The 14,107-nt window shown below is 40.7% G+C and overlaps 1 protein-coding gene across 1 annotated transcript in view; it reads left to right on the forward strand.

Moving 5' to 3' along the window:
- The window catches only part of LOC121167132 (adenylate kinase 9-like), an 80,455-nt gene that overhangs the window by 27,319 nt on the left and 39,029 nt on the right, over positions 1-14,107 (forward strand). The window contains exons 12-20 of the mRNA XM_040996513.1: positions 333-477; positions 2,177-2,266; positions 2,330-2,459; positions 5,051-5,061; positions 6,237-6,338; positions 7,237-7,385; positions 10,067-10,223; positions 11,229-11,343; positions 12,653-12,729. Of these exons, the coding sequence (XP_040852447.1) occupies positions 333-477; positions 2,177-2,266; positions 2,330-2,459; positions 5,051-5,061; positions 6,237-6,338; positions 7,237-7,385; positions 10,067-10,223; positions 11,229-11,343; positions 12,653-12,729 (976 nt within the window). The remainder of the gene's footprint in view (positions 1-332; positions 478-2,176; positions 2,267-2,329; positions 2,460-5,050; positions 5,062-6,236; positions 6,339-7,236; positions 7,386-10,066; positions 10,224-11,228; positions 11,344-12,652; positions 12,730-14,107) is intronic.

A 14,107-nucleotide genomic window follows, 5' to 3' on the forward strand; every position in this document is an offset into this window, starting at 1 on the left:
TACATCAAACCATACACTTAAAATGCATGCCTTTATTATATGTAAAGTACACATACAAAATTGAATTAAAATGTATATAGTTATGTTTTTGTTTACTATTTTAGCCAAATATATATATACATAAATTATATATGTGTGTGTACATATATATGTGTGTGTGTATATAGCATGATAAACACATGAAAATATGGCTGAATGTATATAAAAGTATTTGAAAATTAGTGAGTTTGGAATCTAAAGACATTTCAAGCAAATGTTAATATTTTTGGAAGAGAGAGATGTTTAATACAGCACTGTGTGCTTAGGTTGACTTTCTCAAATGTTCTTTGCAGGTAATTGACTATGACAAACTTGTCCAACCACGTTTTGAAAAAGCCCGAGAATTATTAATAGAAAATGCTGTGACTGAAGCCACAGAAGCAGCCATTAGAGGCGTAAGGGAAAGATTTCAAGCTGAGCTACAAGCCAAAATCCAAGGTGAACCACCTTCTGCAAAATGTGTCTTCAGTCTGGGGGAGCCTCGAAGCCCAGCTCTCCATTGTTAAGGGTGGGATTCATTCTCTGCCTCCTGTCTTTCCTTCTTCATTTTATAATGGCTCAGGACAATCCAGTGGCATATGCAAAATAACATGCACTTTTCAAAATGATGCTTCTTTTGAACTAAGATCATTGTAGTGCATTTTGTACAACATGGGTATCAAAATTATGTTTCTCCAAGGAGTGAACCAGCATTACAACACTCAACCACACTGGAAGTATCCATACTGGAGACTTGAAATGCCAGCTTTATCTTGATATTAAATTTGAGGGTGTGTATTTGCGCATGTGTGTGTGTAAGCTTTTGTGTGTATAAGCTTCTGAATGTCACATTCTTATCACATACAGTATAACTTGTAATTATCCAAGTTTGGTGATGCCTTTTAAGTCTGGTCACATAGGCTCCTGAAAATATTTTGTTTCCAAGTTTTTACTAGGTATTATTTTATATAGTCCATAAAATGAATGCTGTTGTACACCAGGAACTATTTGGGATGTTAGGAAACTTGCATCATTTTGTCACGTCCTACCATAAAATTCAGTGGAAGGATTGTGTTATTATGATAGAATAAGGTGGAAAGAAATTTCATTTGTATTATTAAATCAGGATTCCCTCCAGCTTTTAAAAATCGGATTCCTGTATCTTTTCCATAACATTTTGTAGCTCTCTTCAGAGTATCTACGTTTTTCTTCGTAATTACATTCCTAGATGTGTTGTCTTTCTGTTACTGTTGAATAGGTTCATTTTACTTTAATATTCCCTCAGTAGTAATTACCAATATTTTGGAAAGCTGCTTGATTTTTATGTATTTACTTCTTTCTATCTACCTCATTAAACTTCCTAATTCTCATAGACTATTGTTACTTGATACTTCAGGGTTTTCTAGGTAGTCAGTGATACCATTTGACAAGAAGTATAGTTTCAACTCTTTTTTCCAATATTTATGCTTATTTCCTTTCTTTTTAAAGATTTATTTATTTTTATTGGAAAGTCAGATTTACAAAGAGAAGGAGATACAGAGAGAAAGATCTTCCATCTGCTAGTTTACTCTCCATGTGACTGCAACACTCCATTGGCTAAAACTGAGCCAATCCACAGCCAGGAACTTCCAAGTCTCCCACGTGGCTAGGGTCCCAAGGCTTTGAACCACCCTCTGCTGCTTTTCCAAGCCATAAGCAGAGAACTGGTTGGGAAGTGGAACGGTCAGAACACAAATCAGCACCCATATGGATGCCAGTGCTTGGGGTAGAGGATAGCGAGTTGAGACACTATTACGATGTTGGTCTATTGAGTTTAGCCCAATGCATTTTTTTCTTTTCTTTTTTGACATAAAGGGTCACACAATTGAGAAGATAGGAGCTGAGGTGGAGCAGGCTTCTTGCATGCCCACCAACTTCTGAGCTAGAGGTCACATCCCTGTTCTCACAGGATCCTTGCAGCAGTGCTCCAAGGCCAGTGACCCTCATGGAAGCTGGGACCGAGAAGTCAAGGAGTTTGCCAAAGTCACACAGCTCCTACGGGACGGAGCTCAAACCCAGGGCTCTCCGGCTTCAAAACAGTGACTTCTACATCACTAACCTCAAGTCTCCCTACCCCCACAACTACCTCTTCCTAACAGGACCCATTACTCTCTTTCAGCTGAGACAACTTTAAGAGAATTTCAAAGACACTTTGGAAGAAAAGAGTTTGGAGAGTTTGAAGAGTTGCCTTCCTCCTTTGGTGAAGAAGGTGAAGAGATATATTGCTAATGGTATTAGAGCCTTCCCAACCTGTAAAGATCAGCCGGTACAGTGCATTCTTCTTTTACAGCAGCTACCACCCACGACATTACTGAGGACACTGAAGAAGCCAAAACAAAGTCGGAAAATATCCTCCATGACCAAGGTGCTAATATTGATTGCTTACAAGATGAACTGACACTGTTCTGCTTCCAGATCTTTTTTTCCCATTAAACAGAAGAGCTACTGGGGTGACATTTGACCTAACAGGGAAAGTTGCCAGTAAAGATTCAGAGTCCCATATTGGAGTACCTGGGTTCAAGTACCAGCCCAGCTCCTGGTTCTGCTTCCTGTTGATGCAGACCTTGACAGCCAACAGATGCTGGCTCAAGAACTTGGATCCCCACCACCCATAGGAGAGACCTGGGTTGAGTTCCTGGCTCCTGGTTCAGGGTCATCACTGCCCTGGCCATTGCAAGGAAGTGAACCAGCAGATGTGAGCTTTCTGTCGCTCTGCCTCTCAAATAAATACATAAGCAAATAAACAAGTTTAGAAAACTAAAAAGCAAATTGAACATCTATGGAACAGAAATGAAGACACTAAAGAACAAAACATAGAAAATGAGGAATAAAATGCAAATAGAGCCCAAAGAAATTCTTTCATTTCCAAATATGATACAATCATTATCATATAATTAGCAATACTTTTCTAAAAGCCCACTTCTGCCTTTAATGTATTCGAATCAGAGCTTCATAAATCCATAAATTTTAACTCTGAAATTTTATCATTTGCCTATCATGTTCTTTAAAATCTTTACAAAGTATTTCTATTTGTAACTTAACATAATTAAGGCAATAAGTACCTTATACAATATTATATAATTATAATTATGCTGAGGTATTTCAGGAGGCTCATGGAAAGATAGAATTGAAAGGTGTGGATTTTGGAGCAAAAAATGTTATACATAGTTTTTCTATGATAGGCATTTTTCATGAACTTTTGGAAAACCCCTGTGATATATATAATTTAACATTACATGAAGGTTTGTATTGTAATCAACTTTTACCTTTTCTGTAATGAGGGAGAAAGAGCACTCCCACAGTTCATTCATTCCCCAAATGCCTACCAGGAGCTCGATCCAAATCTCTCCCATGGATGCAGGAACTCAGTCACTTGAGCCATCACCAAAACCTGCTGCTCTAATACGGGATGCAGATTCCTGATAGGCCAAATGCCCACCCGTTTCTAACTTTGACTTACGATGTACCATAATTACTTTACTTTTTAGAAATTATTTTGCTAGAAACAGTTTAGCCCTCATTTTAAGTTATTAATCAGTTTCTGTGCTTATAAACAGTAGTGGAGATTTGCATTTTTATTTATTCATTATTCCTTCACTGTTATTGTTATTTCCCATGACATGGTTTGGTAGGTACAGGGATTCTCCCCTTCTTCCTTCCCCATTTTCCCCCATATTATTGCAGTAGTATAGTCCTTCAGTGACAGTTAGAAACTTCACCTTCTGCTGTTTAACCACATCTTGGCTTTGTAGGTATAGACAAAGACAGAAAATCTAGTATCATACTGTCAAGGTATATTTAACTGTTTAATTGGCAGTTCTCCTTTTATTCGGGAGTAGAGATGCATAATACAATGTGTCTTCACTTCCCAGTATGTTAATCTCCATTATACAGTTCATCCATGAGAGTAAATGCACATACTTGTTCACTTTTATATCTATTTGCTGTACTTTGTATGTATAGCAGAGAGAACATAAGGTATTTATATGTCTGAAACTGACTTATTTCACTGTGAGCAATGGTCTCCAATTAAGACCGTTTTGTTGCAAATGGTAGAATTTCATTCTTTTTAATAGGTATGTAGTATTTCATGGAATGGATATACCACAGTTTCTTTAGTCGTTTCTCTTTTGACTGGCATCTGGCTTATTTTCATTATTGTGGGTAGTGCTACACTCTCCCTCTCTCTTTCTCTGCTACTATAAATAAAGTCCAATGAATTTTTCTTCTGCCTTGACCTGTATGAAATGTCTAGATTAATGAATATAGAATTATACACAAAAGAAACTGTTCTCTACAAAAGTTATTCCAGGAGCTGGCATCGTGGCGTAACAGGTTAAGGCAGCACCTAAAAGGCTGCGTCCCATATGGCCTCTGGTTCAAGTCCCAGCTCCTCCACCTCTGAGTCAGCTCCCTGCTGATGGTCTGGAAAAGCAGCAGAGGATGGCCCAGGTGCCACCCACGTGGGAGGCCTAGATGGAATTCTCGGCATCGGGCTTCCTCCTGGTTAGCCCTGGTCATTGCAAACATTTGGGGAGTGAACTGGAGATGGAAAATCTGTGTGTGGGTCTTTCTCACTCTCTGTAACGATGCCTTTTAATTAAATATATCCCTAAAATGCAAGAATGGTAAATCTCTTTTTTAAAAGATTTATTTTTATTTAAAATTCAGAGCTAAAGAAAGAGAAGAAAAAACAGATCTTTCATCTACTGGTTCACTCCCCACACGACTGCAACACTCAAATCTGGGCTGGTCTGAAGCTGGGAGCCAGGAGCTTCTTTTGAGTCTCAAGCACTTGGGCCATTCTCTGCTGCTTTCCCAGTCCATAAGCTGGGAGCTGAATCAGAAGTGGAGCAGCTGGGACTTGCACCGCTGGCCCTATGGGATGCTAGTGCCACAGGCAGACAATTAGGATGTTACACCATGCCGCTGGTCCTGGAATCGTAACTCCTTAAAGGTTGTTACAAATTATGTTCCCTTCTTTTACATGCAGGTCACATATCAGTATTTTCTGTCTTTTCTTTCAGTGTTATTACAATTTTTACTTCTGAAGTTTATTTAGTTAATATTTGTTAACTATTTAGATTTCTTCTGAGATGACTTTTTTTTCTTTTACAGCTTTCCTAAATTGTATCAACTATGTGGTCTCTGTATAGACCTTTTAGATTAATCTCTCATTTTTCATATTTTTCCCCAAACTAGGTGGCTTTTCTTCTTAAAAAAAGTTTTCCTCTCACCCAGATATTTGCCTCACACTCACACACACGTGCACACACTCACACACGCGTGCACACTCACACACACTCACACACGCACACACTCACACACACGTGCACTCACACACACTCACACACTCACACTCGCACACACTCACACACTCACACACACATGTGCACACACTCACACACACTCTCACACACATGTGCACACACTCTCACACACACTCACACACACTCACACACACTCACACACACGCACACACACTCTCACACACGTGCACACACTCACACACACTCACACACATGCACGCACGCACGCACACACACATGCACACACACTCACACACACTCACACTCACACACACGCACACTCACACACACACTCACACTCACACACACGCACGCACACACGTACACACATACATTCACACATTCTTACATTTTGTTCTTCTCCAGATTGGTTTAACTGTTTTGTGCCCATTTTCATGGGCTAGACATTACTTTGCTCATTTTGGGTTAGTTCCTCATCCCACTGCAGACAGATGTGTTTGCCTGCTGTTAGTCCAAGCCCAACATGTGACAGAACACAGTCAACAGCTCACAGACCGCTCCCCTGCTCCCCTGCACAACAGGTGACACTTCTTCGCAGAGCAGCCACACCCCATGCCTTCAAATGCCGGCTGCCGATGGGGCGGCTGGGAGGCCCTCCTCTGCTGCACTAACCCACAAAGACAGCCCCTCCCCTGCATGGTCTGACTCCCCCTCCCACGCTGGGGGTCATTCTGCGAGTGGAAAGCAGGAAGCTGTACCTTTCCCAGCCATCTGCTGGAACAGCACAAGGATGGCCGCTTCCTGGTGACAAAGCAGTCCCTGTGCCCTGCTGCACAGCCCCGCACAGTCCCTGGGCCCATTCTTCAATATCTCTGGAAATGTCCCTACATTTTTCTTTAACGTCTTCAGGCATTAACACTGATTTATTTGCAGATGAAAAGGAAATTGGTGAAGCATCCACATTTAAAAGGAGTTCTCAAGACCCTGATGGAGATGAAAAAAAAGGCAAAGGTAAATTCGTATCTGGGCTATCTGACTGTGGTTCTGAAAAACACAAACAGCCCCCTCAGAATTTAGAAGCAGAAATGTGATGTATTTTTTTTCTAGTCTTAATGCCCAATTATATCTGAAAAACTACTCTATTACAAACAGGTAGATGTATAGCAACACAGAAAAAGTGACAGATGAATTATTTTTTTGATGAAGAAAGAAATAGGAGACAGGAAAACCATCTTTCTGCTTTGCCTTCCTTGGCAGGTGGCTACCATAATAACACACACATAACATAATAACGCTGGAGCCCTCAACCATCACATCCCAGAAAAGAGGAGAATCAAGGGGCTCACACCAGAGTTCTAAAACATTGACGGAAAGACTTGCTGAACAAAATGTGTTGGCAATTTTTCGGCCAAACAAGCTGTTCAAAGAAAGTTGAGTGATGTTACTTTTTTAGCTAGGCAACATTGCAGCCAAGGGGAGGCGGAACAGAATTTTGTTATTTAAAAAAGAAAAAAAAAAAAGAGGAGAGTGGCGATGGGATAACATGAACAACCTGAGCAGACATTTCTAGAACGTTCAGGATCTTCCACCGGCGATGTTGGCTGCACCATGCCCCCCACACCTCTAAGAGAAGAACCCGAGCTCCTGACTCCCTGGACCTGAATCCTCTGCCACTCTCTGTCTTGCCTGACCTCCTTGGTTCTCCCTAATGTGACTTTTCTTCTTGCCTCATGTACTTCCTGACACACCTGTCTTTACACTGCTCCGCTGGCTTGTGATTCCCAGCCTAACAGTTCCCTTCTTGGACGGAATGTGTTGCAGTCACAAAAAGATGGTCTGCCTTGGGTCAGGAACTGACTGTCCACTGAAAGTACAGATGACATTGACTGATTAACTTCCTCTGCTTTAGCCTCAATAGAAGAGTCGATAGAGGAGATCACTGCGGATCACCCAGCAGTTGTTGCCATACTGGAGGACACTCTGAAAGCGGCCAAGGATATGAACTTTGACCAGCCATTCGAAAAGCATGCTGAAATCTTAGAGGAAGTCCTCAGAGAAGTAAGAATTTTTTTTAAAAGCCTGATTTCTGTCATTGAGTTAACTGTAACTAAGGAAACATTGTTACTGTGTGTATAATTATTTAGTCTCCTTTTCGTGTTAAAATGCATAGCCTCAACATTGGCATGCATGCTGTAGTCAGCATGGTTATGTATAAAATAGCCCTGCGAACAGTGACCGATGCACATTGCTTTCAGTTACCAACAAAATGATGTTCTATAACTTCATGGCGATGAAGTTTGTCCATTAACTTATATTGTCTTCGATTCAGTTCCAATGGTTAGAAAAGGATGTCTATGAAAACAGCACCAAACTCAAATATTTCATCAGTGAGCTAGGTAGTCACAAATGGAGGCAAGTTTTGCTTCCCAGCTAATTCATCACCTCCAGTCTGTTTGGGTACGTATTCGTCGGGGAGAGGAGAGACCACACAAGTGAGCTGCCAGTCCAGGAGGGACATAGGAAAGCCACGGCTGGCAAAGCACAAGGCTTGCCTTTCGCAATGCGTACAACTCCAGGTCCCTTTGCAGCTCCCGTTTTTGCCACTCTCAAAAGTCAAAGGCAGATGGCATCAGCCATGGACTACCACTGAGCATCTGTGTTTCCTGTGCTGTAACTGAAGATCGTTCTGGAAGAGGGAAAAGCAATAGCCTGTGAGAGAACCTTTCTGTAAGACCAGGGCAAGTCTCCTTGAGCCCTGCCATCCCAGCCTCTCTCTGAGCCTCAGGTTGCCAAGGCTCCCTCTGAGTGTCCCATGTGGCCTTTCAGCTTCTGTAGCTCTGCAGGTTGTTCCCATGTTGATTTGCCCCTTCAGAAACACCAAGAACTCCTACTTCTTGCTCTGAACTGTGATCAATATCACACAACTGAAAGTGGACTAAACCTTCAAATGGGGTAAACCCACCTTTGAGGAGAGCATTGGTCAGCTTCTCATCCCTGCAGTAAAAACCTGAGAAAAGTCATCTTAAAAACAGTAAAGGTTCAATTAACAAGCTACAAAAATATATATAATCCCTCATTTATAAAATTATCAAAATATCTTTTAACCATCAATATTAATGAGACTATAATGATCCAGTCACTTTCAAACACTGTTAGGAAGAAAAAAATTATTTAGCAGCCAGCGGTGTAGTTGGTTAAACTGCTGCCTGTGACACTTGCATCCCATATGACACCTGTTCAAGTCCCAGCTGCTCCACTTCTGATCTACTTCCCTACTTAGGTGCCTGGGAAGGCAGGAAAGGATGGCTAAAGTCCTTGGGCCCCTGCACCCGCATTGGAGACCCAAAACGAGTTCCTGGCTCCTGGCTAATGACCAGCTCAGCTCCAACTGTTGTGACCATTTGGGGAGTGAACCAACAGATGGAAGATCTTTCTCTCTGTTTGTCTCCTCTCTCTCTCTCTCTCTCTCTCTTTCTTTCTCTCTCTCTCACTCTCCCTCTGTTCCTCTTTCTCTCTCTGTAACTCTGCCTTTCAAATAAACAAATAAATCCTTTAGAAATATGAAAAATTGATTTATATGCTTTTTGAAACAGTATAAAAATACTTATGAAAACCACTTAAAATGTTACTCCTTTTTCCTTTTGCCCTAAATACATATCTTGCATGAATCTGATCAAAGGAAATATAGAGTAACTTACACAATGCCATAGCAAAGTTATAATTCTTCAAACATTTAGCAGTAAAATGATGATTAAACAAATTAGCATTTACTCAAGAAAATATCATAAAAAACATGAAGTATTTTTCAAAAAAGGTTACATGAGATGGAGGAATTATCACTTATGTCACACTGTTTTAATTTTTCTATATTTCAAACTTGGACAATCAAGTTTTTATTAGTCATTTATGTTTCTTTCACATAACTTTACCTTCTCTGAGTTCCATTCATTGCAAAGTGTTTAAAATTCTTGTTTTCCCCCACCAAAAAAATATATATTTATTCAGATAAAATTTCAGAAAGCAAATAAGGTTAAATCCTGCATATGGCAGAGAGCTACACAGATAGTGTTCCTCTTGACTTCTCGTCCCCTCTAACTTCCGACAGTTCGTGACCACCTGACAGCACAGAGACTTGGTCCAAGCCCTCAGAACTGCGCAATCGCAGACCCACACATTCAGGTCCCAGCATCTGACGAAGCTTTTGTTCTTTAAGAGTGGATGCAGGTTGAGAACTCAACCCCTGCAAGATTTCATTTGACCCATTCCTTCCCACTTTTGTTGGCAACATGCTGTTTCTTTCGGTTCTCACACTGAGAGATGAAAGGGAAAGCAAGCAAAGGGGTTCTCCGTCTGAAGGTGACCTTGACACTCAAAGGGGAGTCTCCTGGGAGTGTTTTGGAAAGGCACACTCCAAGACACCAACCCCACCCTGCACCAAACTTTCTGAATCAAGATGCACATTCTGTGATACCAAATCATTTACAGCAATAATGTACTGTTGTGGTGGTTTTAGAAAGGCCTTTCTTCCCATCCTAACTTTTAAAACTTAAAATGTTATTGCTTTTAAATCATTTCCTTTTTAAAATTAAGTTTCTAAGGCTTTTTTTTTTTCTTTCTGAAAGTCAAAAAAATTCAAAAGATATCCTAGATCTACAAAAAGAAAAAAAAAGAAGGCAGATGAAAATAATTGCTTGGCTTGCCAAATTAAGATGGTAATATTAGGGTGCAATTTTTCACAGGTAATGGAGGAAAATCAGAACAGATTTGTTGGTGCCCCGAAGCAGGGAGGATGGATTCTGGACAATTGCCCTATGGCCAAAGATCTCTGGATGGTCTTACTAGACAAAGGACTGATACCTGATTTGGTCATCTATCTATCAGATTTCGAAAGCAATGGTTGGTAAATATTTATCACGTAAATTTGAAAGTGAAGCTTTCTCTTACTGCTGACAATATTTTCAGTTGAAATATAAAAACTCATTACCTTCCCCAGATGTATGTCCCACCCCAGCAATCGCTGCAGGACCTAGAGACACACAGCAGGAGGCTCCATTTACCCAGGAGGTAGCCAGAGACAGTGTGCCACAGTCACTGATCTGTCCGGCACGCCCTTATAAGCGTTCATGGGAGCTGAGAACTGAACATCCCCTCCCAGTCAGTAGCTATGGCTTCTAAAGAAACAATAGATAAGACTTGGGGTGGAGAAGGAGCAAGGGCAGCATTTGGGCACAGCAAATTAAGCAATAGTTTGTGGCACCAACATGCCATGATAAAGTGCTTGTTCAAGTCCTGGCTGCTTCTTCTTAATGTCCCTGGAAAGGTAGTGGGTGATGACTTAAGCGCTTGGATCCCTGCCGCCCACAGGGCGCCAAGGTGGAGTTCCAGGCTCCTGAGTTCTGCCCTGCCCGACCCAACCCTGGCTATTGGAGGCATTTACAGAGTGAACTAAGACATGGAAGCTCTCTCCTCCCTCGTCCTCTTCCTCTCCTCCATCCCCACCCCTCTGTCTTTTTCAAATTAATCAATAGGTCATTTCTAAAAAACCAGATAAGACTGAGGCAAATACAATATCTTAGTTCTTTGTATCAAGTTGGACAAATCAAGAACAAAAGATAGCAGAACTAAATTTTAATTGTTCTGTCATCTCTTAGCAAATATATTTGAGATGAGGGTTTTCAGGGGAAAATATGTCATCTATTTTCATATTATATCCCATAATAATATGTACTTTTTAAATAATTAAAGATGGCCTATTGATATCTTTAAAAATCCAGACTTTATTTAGATAAATGCTTAAAAGAAAATATGTTTGGATGTTGGGTAGAAATAATTTCTGTTACTCACTTCTAAATACATTTGAATCTATAGCCTTTGAAAATAATATTTTTCTCTTTATTTCAGGAAAGGTTATACTTAATAGAATATATTTGAAGAATAAGCCTGAAATTGATGCTAAGATTTTAGAAAGATTAGTAGAAGACTTACAAAAGAAAAAAAGAGAAGAAGAAGAGGCAAGGTAAAATCTGCCTGGTGTAATAAACAGGCACTTGTATCTTTCATAGTTCTTAAACATGTACTTACAAATTTTACTATGAAGCTATGAAGTAACTTTAATATCAAAATGGTAGTCTATTAACTAAATCCAATCTAATTAAGAGAAACGGAAAATTCACAAGTACTTCTAGCATCTCTAAAATACACAGATGCTTTCACAGACCATATTAAACTTCTTCTAAAGATTTATTTTTTTTTATTGGAAAGGCAGATATATACAGAGAAGAGGAGAGGCAGAGAGGAAGATCTTCCGTCCAATGGTTCACTCCCCAACCGGCCGCAAAGACTGGAGCTGAGCCAATCCGAAGCCAGGAGCCTGGAGTCTCTTCCAGGTCTCCCACATGGGTGCAGGGTCCCAAGGCTTTGGGCCGTCCTCGACTGCTTTCCCAGATCATAAGCAGGGAGCTGGATGGGAAGTTGGGCCACTGGGATTAGAACTGGCACCCATATGGGATCCCGGTGCGTTCAAGGCGAGGACTTTAACTACTATGCTATCACTCTGGGCCCTAAACTTCTTCCAAGTAAAACCAGGACACAAATCAGCAACCATGTGTGAAGCTGATGCTTCGAGGTGAGGTGGAGGATTAGCCTGCTGAGCTATTGCATGGGAGCACCTGGCTGCTGCCCAGAAGGGCTCCTCCAGTCACAAAGCAGGCAAAGCCCGCAGAGCTGCACCCCTACTGTGTGCCAAGATACTTATGGCAGAACGCACTCACAGGAAACTGCACTGGCACATGGAGCCAGGAGTCCAAGCCAGACACTCCAATATGATGCATTGGCATCCCAAATCAGTATCTTAAGAGCTAAGCCAATGCCCTCTCCCCTATCAAAGTTTTTTCTAATGTAATTTCCTTTCCACTGTTCAACTGTTCAACAGTTCAAGCTCTGTAAACTATAGAAATGATGAGTCATCAGTATCAGAACATGCCAGTCACATGGCAAGATAATTGCTGTCCTCATGGTTTGCCCTTGGATCTTCTATGTGGCTTATAAGAGGTTTTAATACCTAACAGCAATCCTCTGCGTTTGGACAGGTTTTCTGATTTGTACCCAGTTTTTCAAAGTGTCACATTCCATTTTTTTCCCCTTAGCCACAACAAACAAAGCCTGAAAATGAAGTAGCATAAGCATGAGTAATTTAAAATTTTGTTATAAAACATATAAGAAATTATAAGCTATTTACTCTTTATCACTGTAAATATTTAATCCTTTAGTGTTTATGAGATGCCTGCTTTCCAAAGAAAATTAAATTGTGGATCTTTTCATTTCAGAAAAGCCAAGGAAGAAGCACAGAGAATAGAGGAAGAAAATAGAAGACTGATTAATGCCATGAACCAAAAAGCAAAAGGCAAAGACACATTGATGTGACTTGTGATGTGCTATGTAATTGTGTCTTGTGACTGCACACTCCCAACAGCATCTCAGATGCACTGTAGATGGGGTCATACATCTCCCGGGTGGCTTGGGGGAGTCCAGTGTATGTCTATGACCTCCTCCCAAGTGTTCCAATTTATGCAATAAATTATTTGATCCCTAGAGTAATGGATTCAAGAGAAAAAGCCTCCAGACTCAATGCCAACATGTGCACACCCCGGGAGAGCTGGCTATGCAGGGTGTCTAGACAGTTGCTCTTATCACATGGTGACACATGGTGACATGTGATTCATGGAATCATTGCTCTAAAAAGGATTTTGCCAGGGTTGAGAGAACAAGGAGCCTTTGCTATAACCATTGTCATTGTGCTTTAGCAAAACTTCCCTTTGGAAGTTGGAAATTTCTTTCAAGATTTGAATTCCTAACCTGGAATTCATGGCTTTCAAACTCAGGGGCCTGTGAATTTCCATGAGAAAATGACTCCAACTTTATTTTCACTTGCTTTTAACTGAAACTTGGCATGATCTCCAACTAGTCACGAATGCTGCCAGCACTCCCCAATATGCCTGACTTTGACACCGGAGGAAATGAAGATAATTTTCATATGGTGCTATACAGTGGTATCCATCTTTCTTATGCTTATCACTTTTTCACAGCTGTGGTAGCTAGGTAGTCCCTAAGCCAGCCACTAGTCCGTGTTTAATATATTGCCAAAGATGCAAATGGTTCCTGTAGTTCAAACGCTTTCATACATCTTGGTAGATGGTTTCAGTGTCAGCTGTTTTTTGCTTTGGGAGCCTGAAGAATAAATTACTAAGCCCCAGCAGACAGCAGGAGTTATCCACACTATCTCATTCATGGGTTTTATGACCCTTAAAATCCTCCCAGAAAGATTCAGCACATCCCTGGCTCCTCACTTAGAAGCCATGCGCACCAGAGTCTGGACTTAGACCCAGCTAGAACACTTCGCTGTTCTTTTCTTTTGGGGTTTAACCATTCACATTTAGATTCCAACTCAGATGTTAGAGATATATCCTACCATGAGGGCATGATTCTTGGAGCTACTCAGTGGCAGATGAAATCTCCCACAAAAATCTAGGAAATAAGCTCATCTTGTCTCAGATTTTCTTTGCACAAAAATTGTTTTCCATTTTCATAATGTCAATTTTATAATTATATAACAGAAAAATGGGCAGATATTCCAGTACTACCATTCATGACATATTCTTCATAGAAGACTTAATACACCAAGTATTTTCAGCAATAAGAAATAAGAAACCCTATCATTACAGGGAACTCTAACCTGATGCTACCCAGTCGTAAGACAATGTGAGACGCCTATGTAGTTGCAA

The sequence above is a fragment of the Ochotona curzoniae genome, unplaced genomic scaffold (assembly GCF_017591425.1).
Source record: "Ochotona curzoniae isolate NIBS_2020 unplaced genomic scaffold, NIBS_Ocur_1.0 patch336, whole genome shotgun sequence".
In the NCBI taxonomy this organism is placed as follows: Eukaryota; Metazoa; Chordata; class Mammalia; order Lagomorpha; family Ochotonidae; genus Ochotona; species Ochotona curzoniae.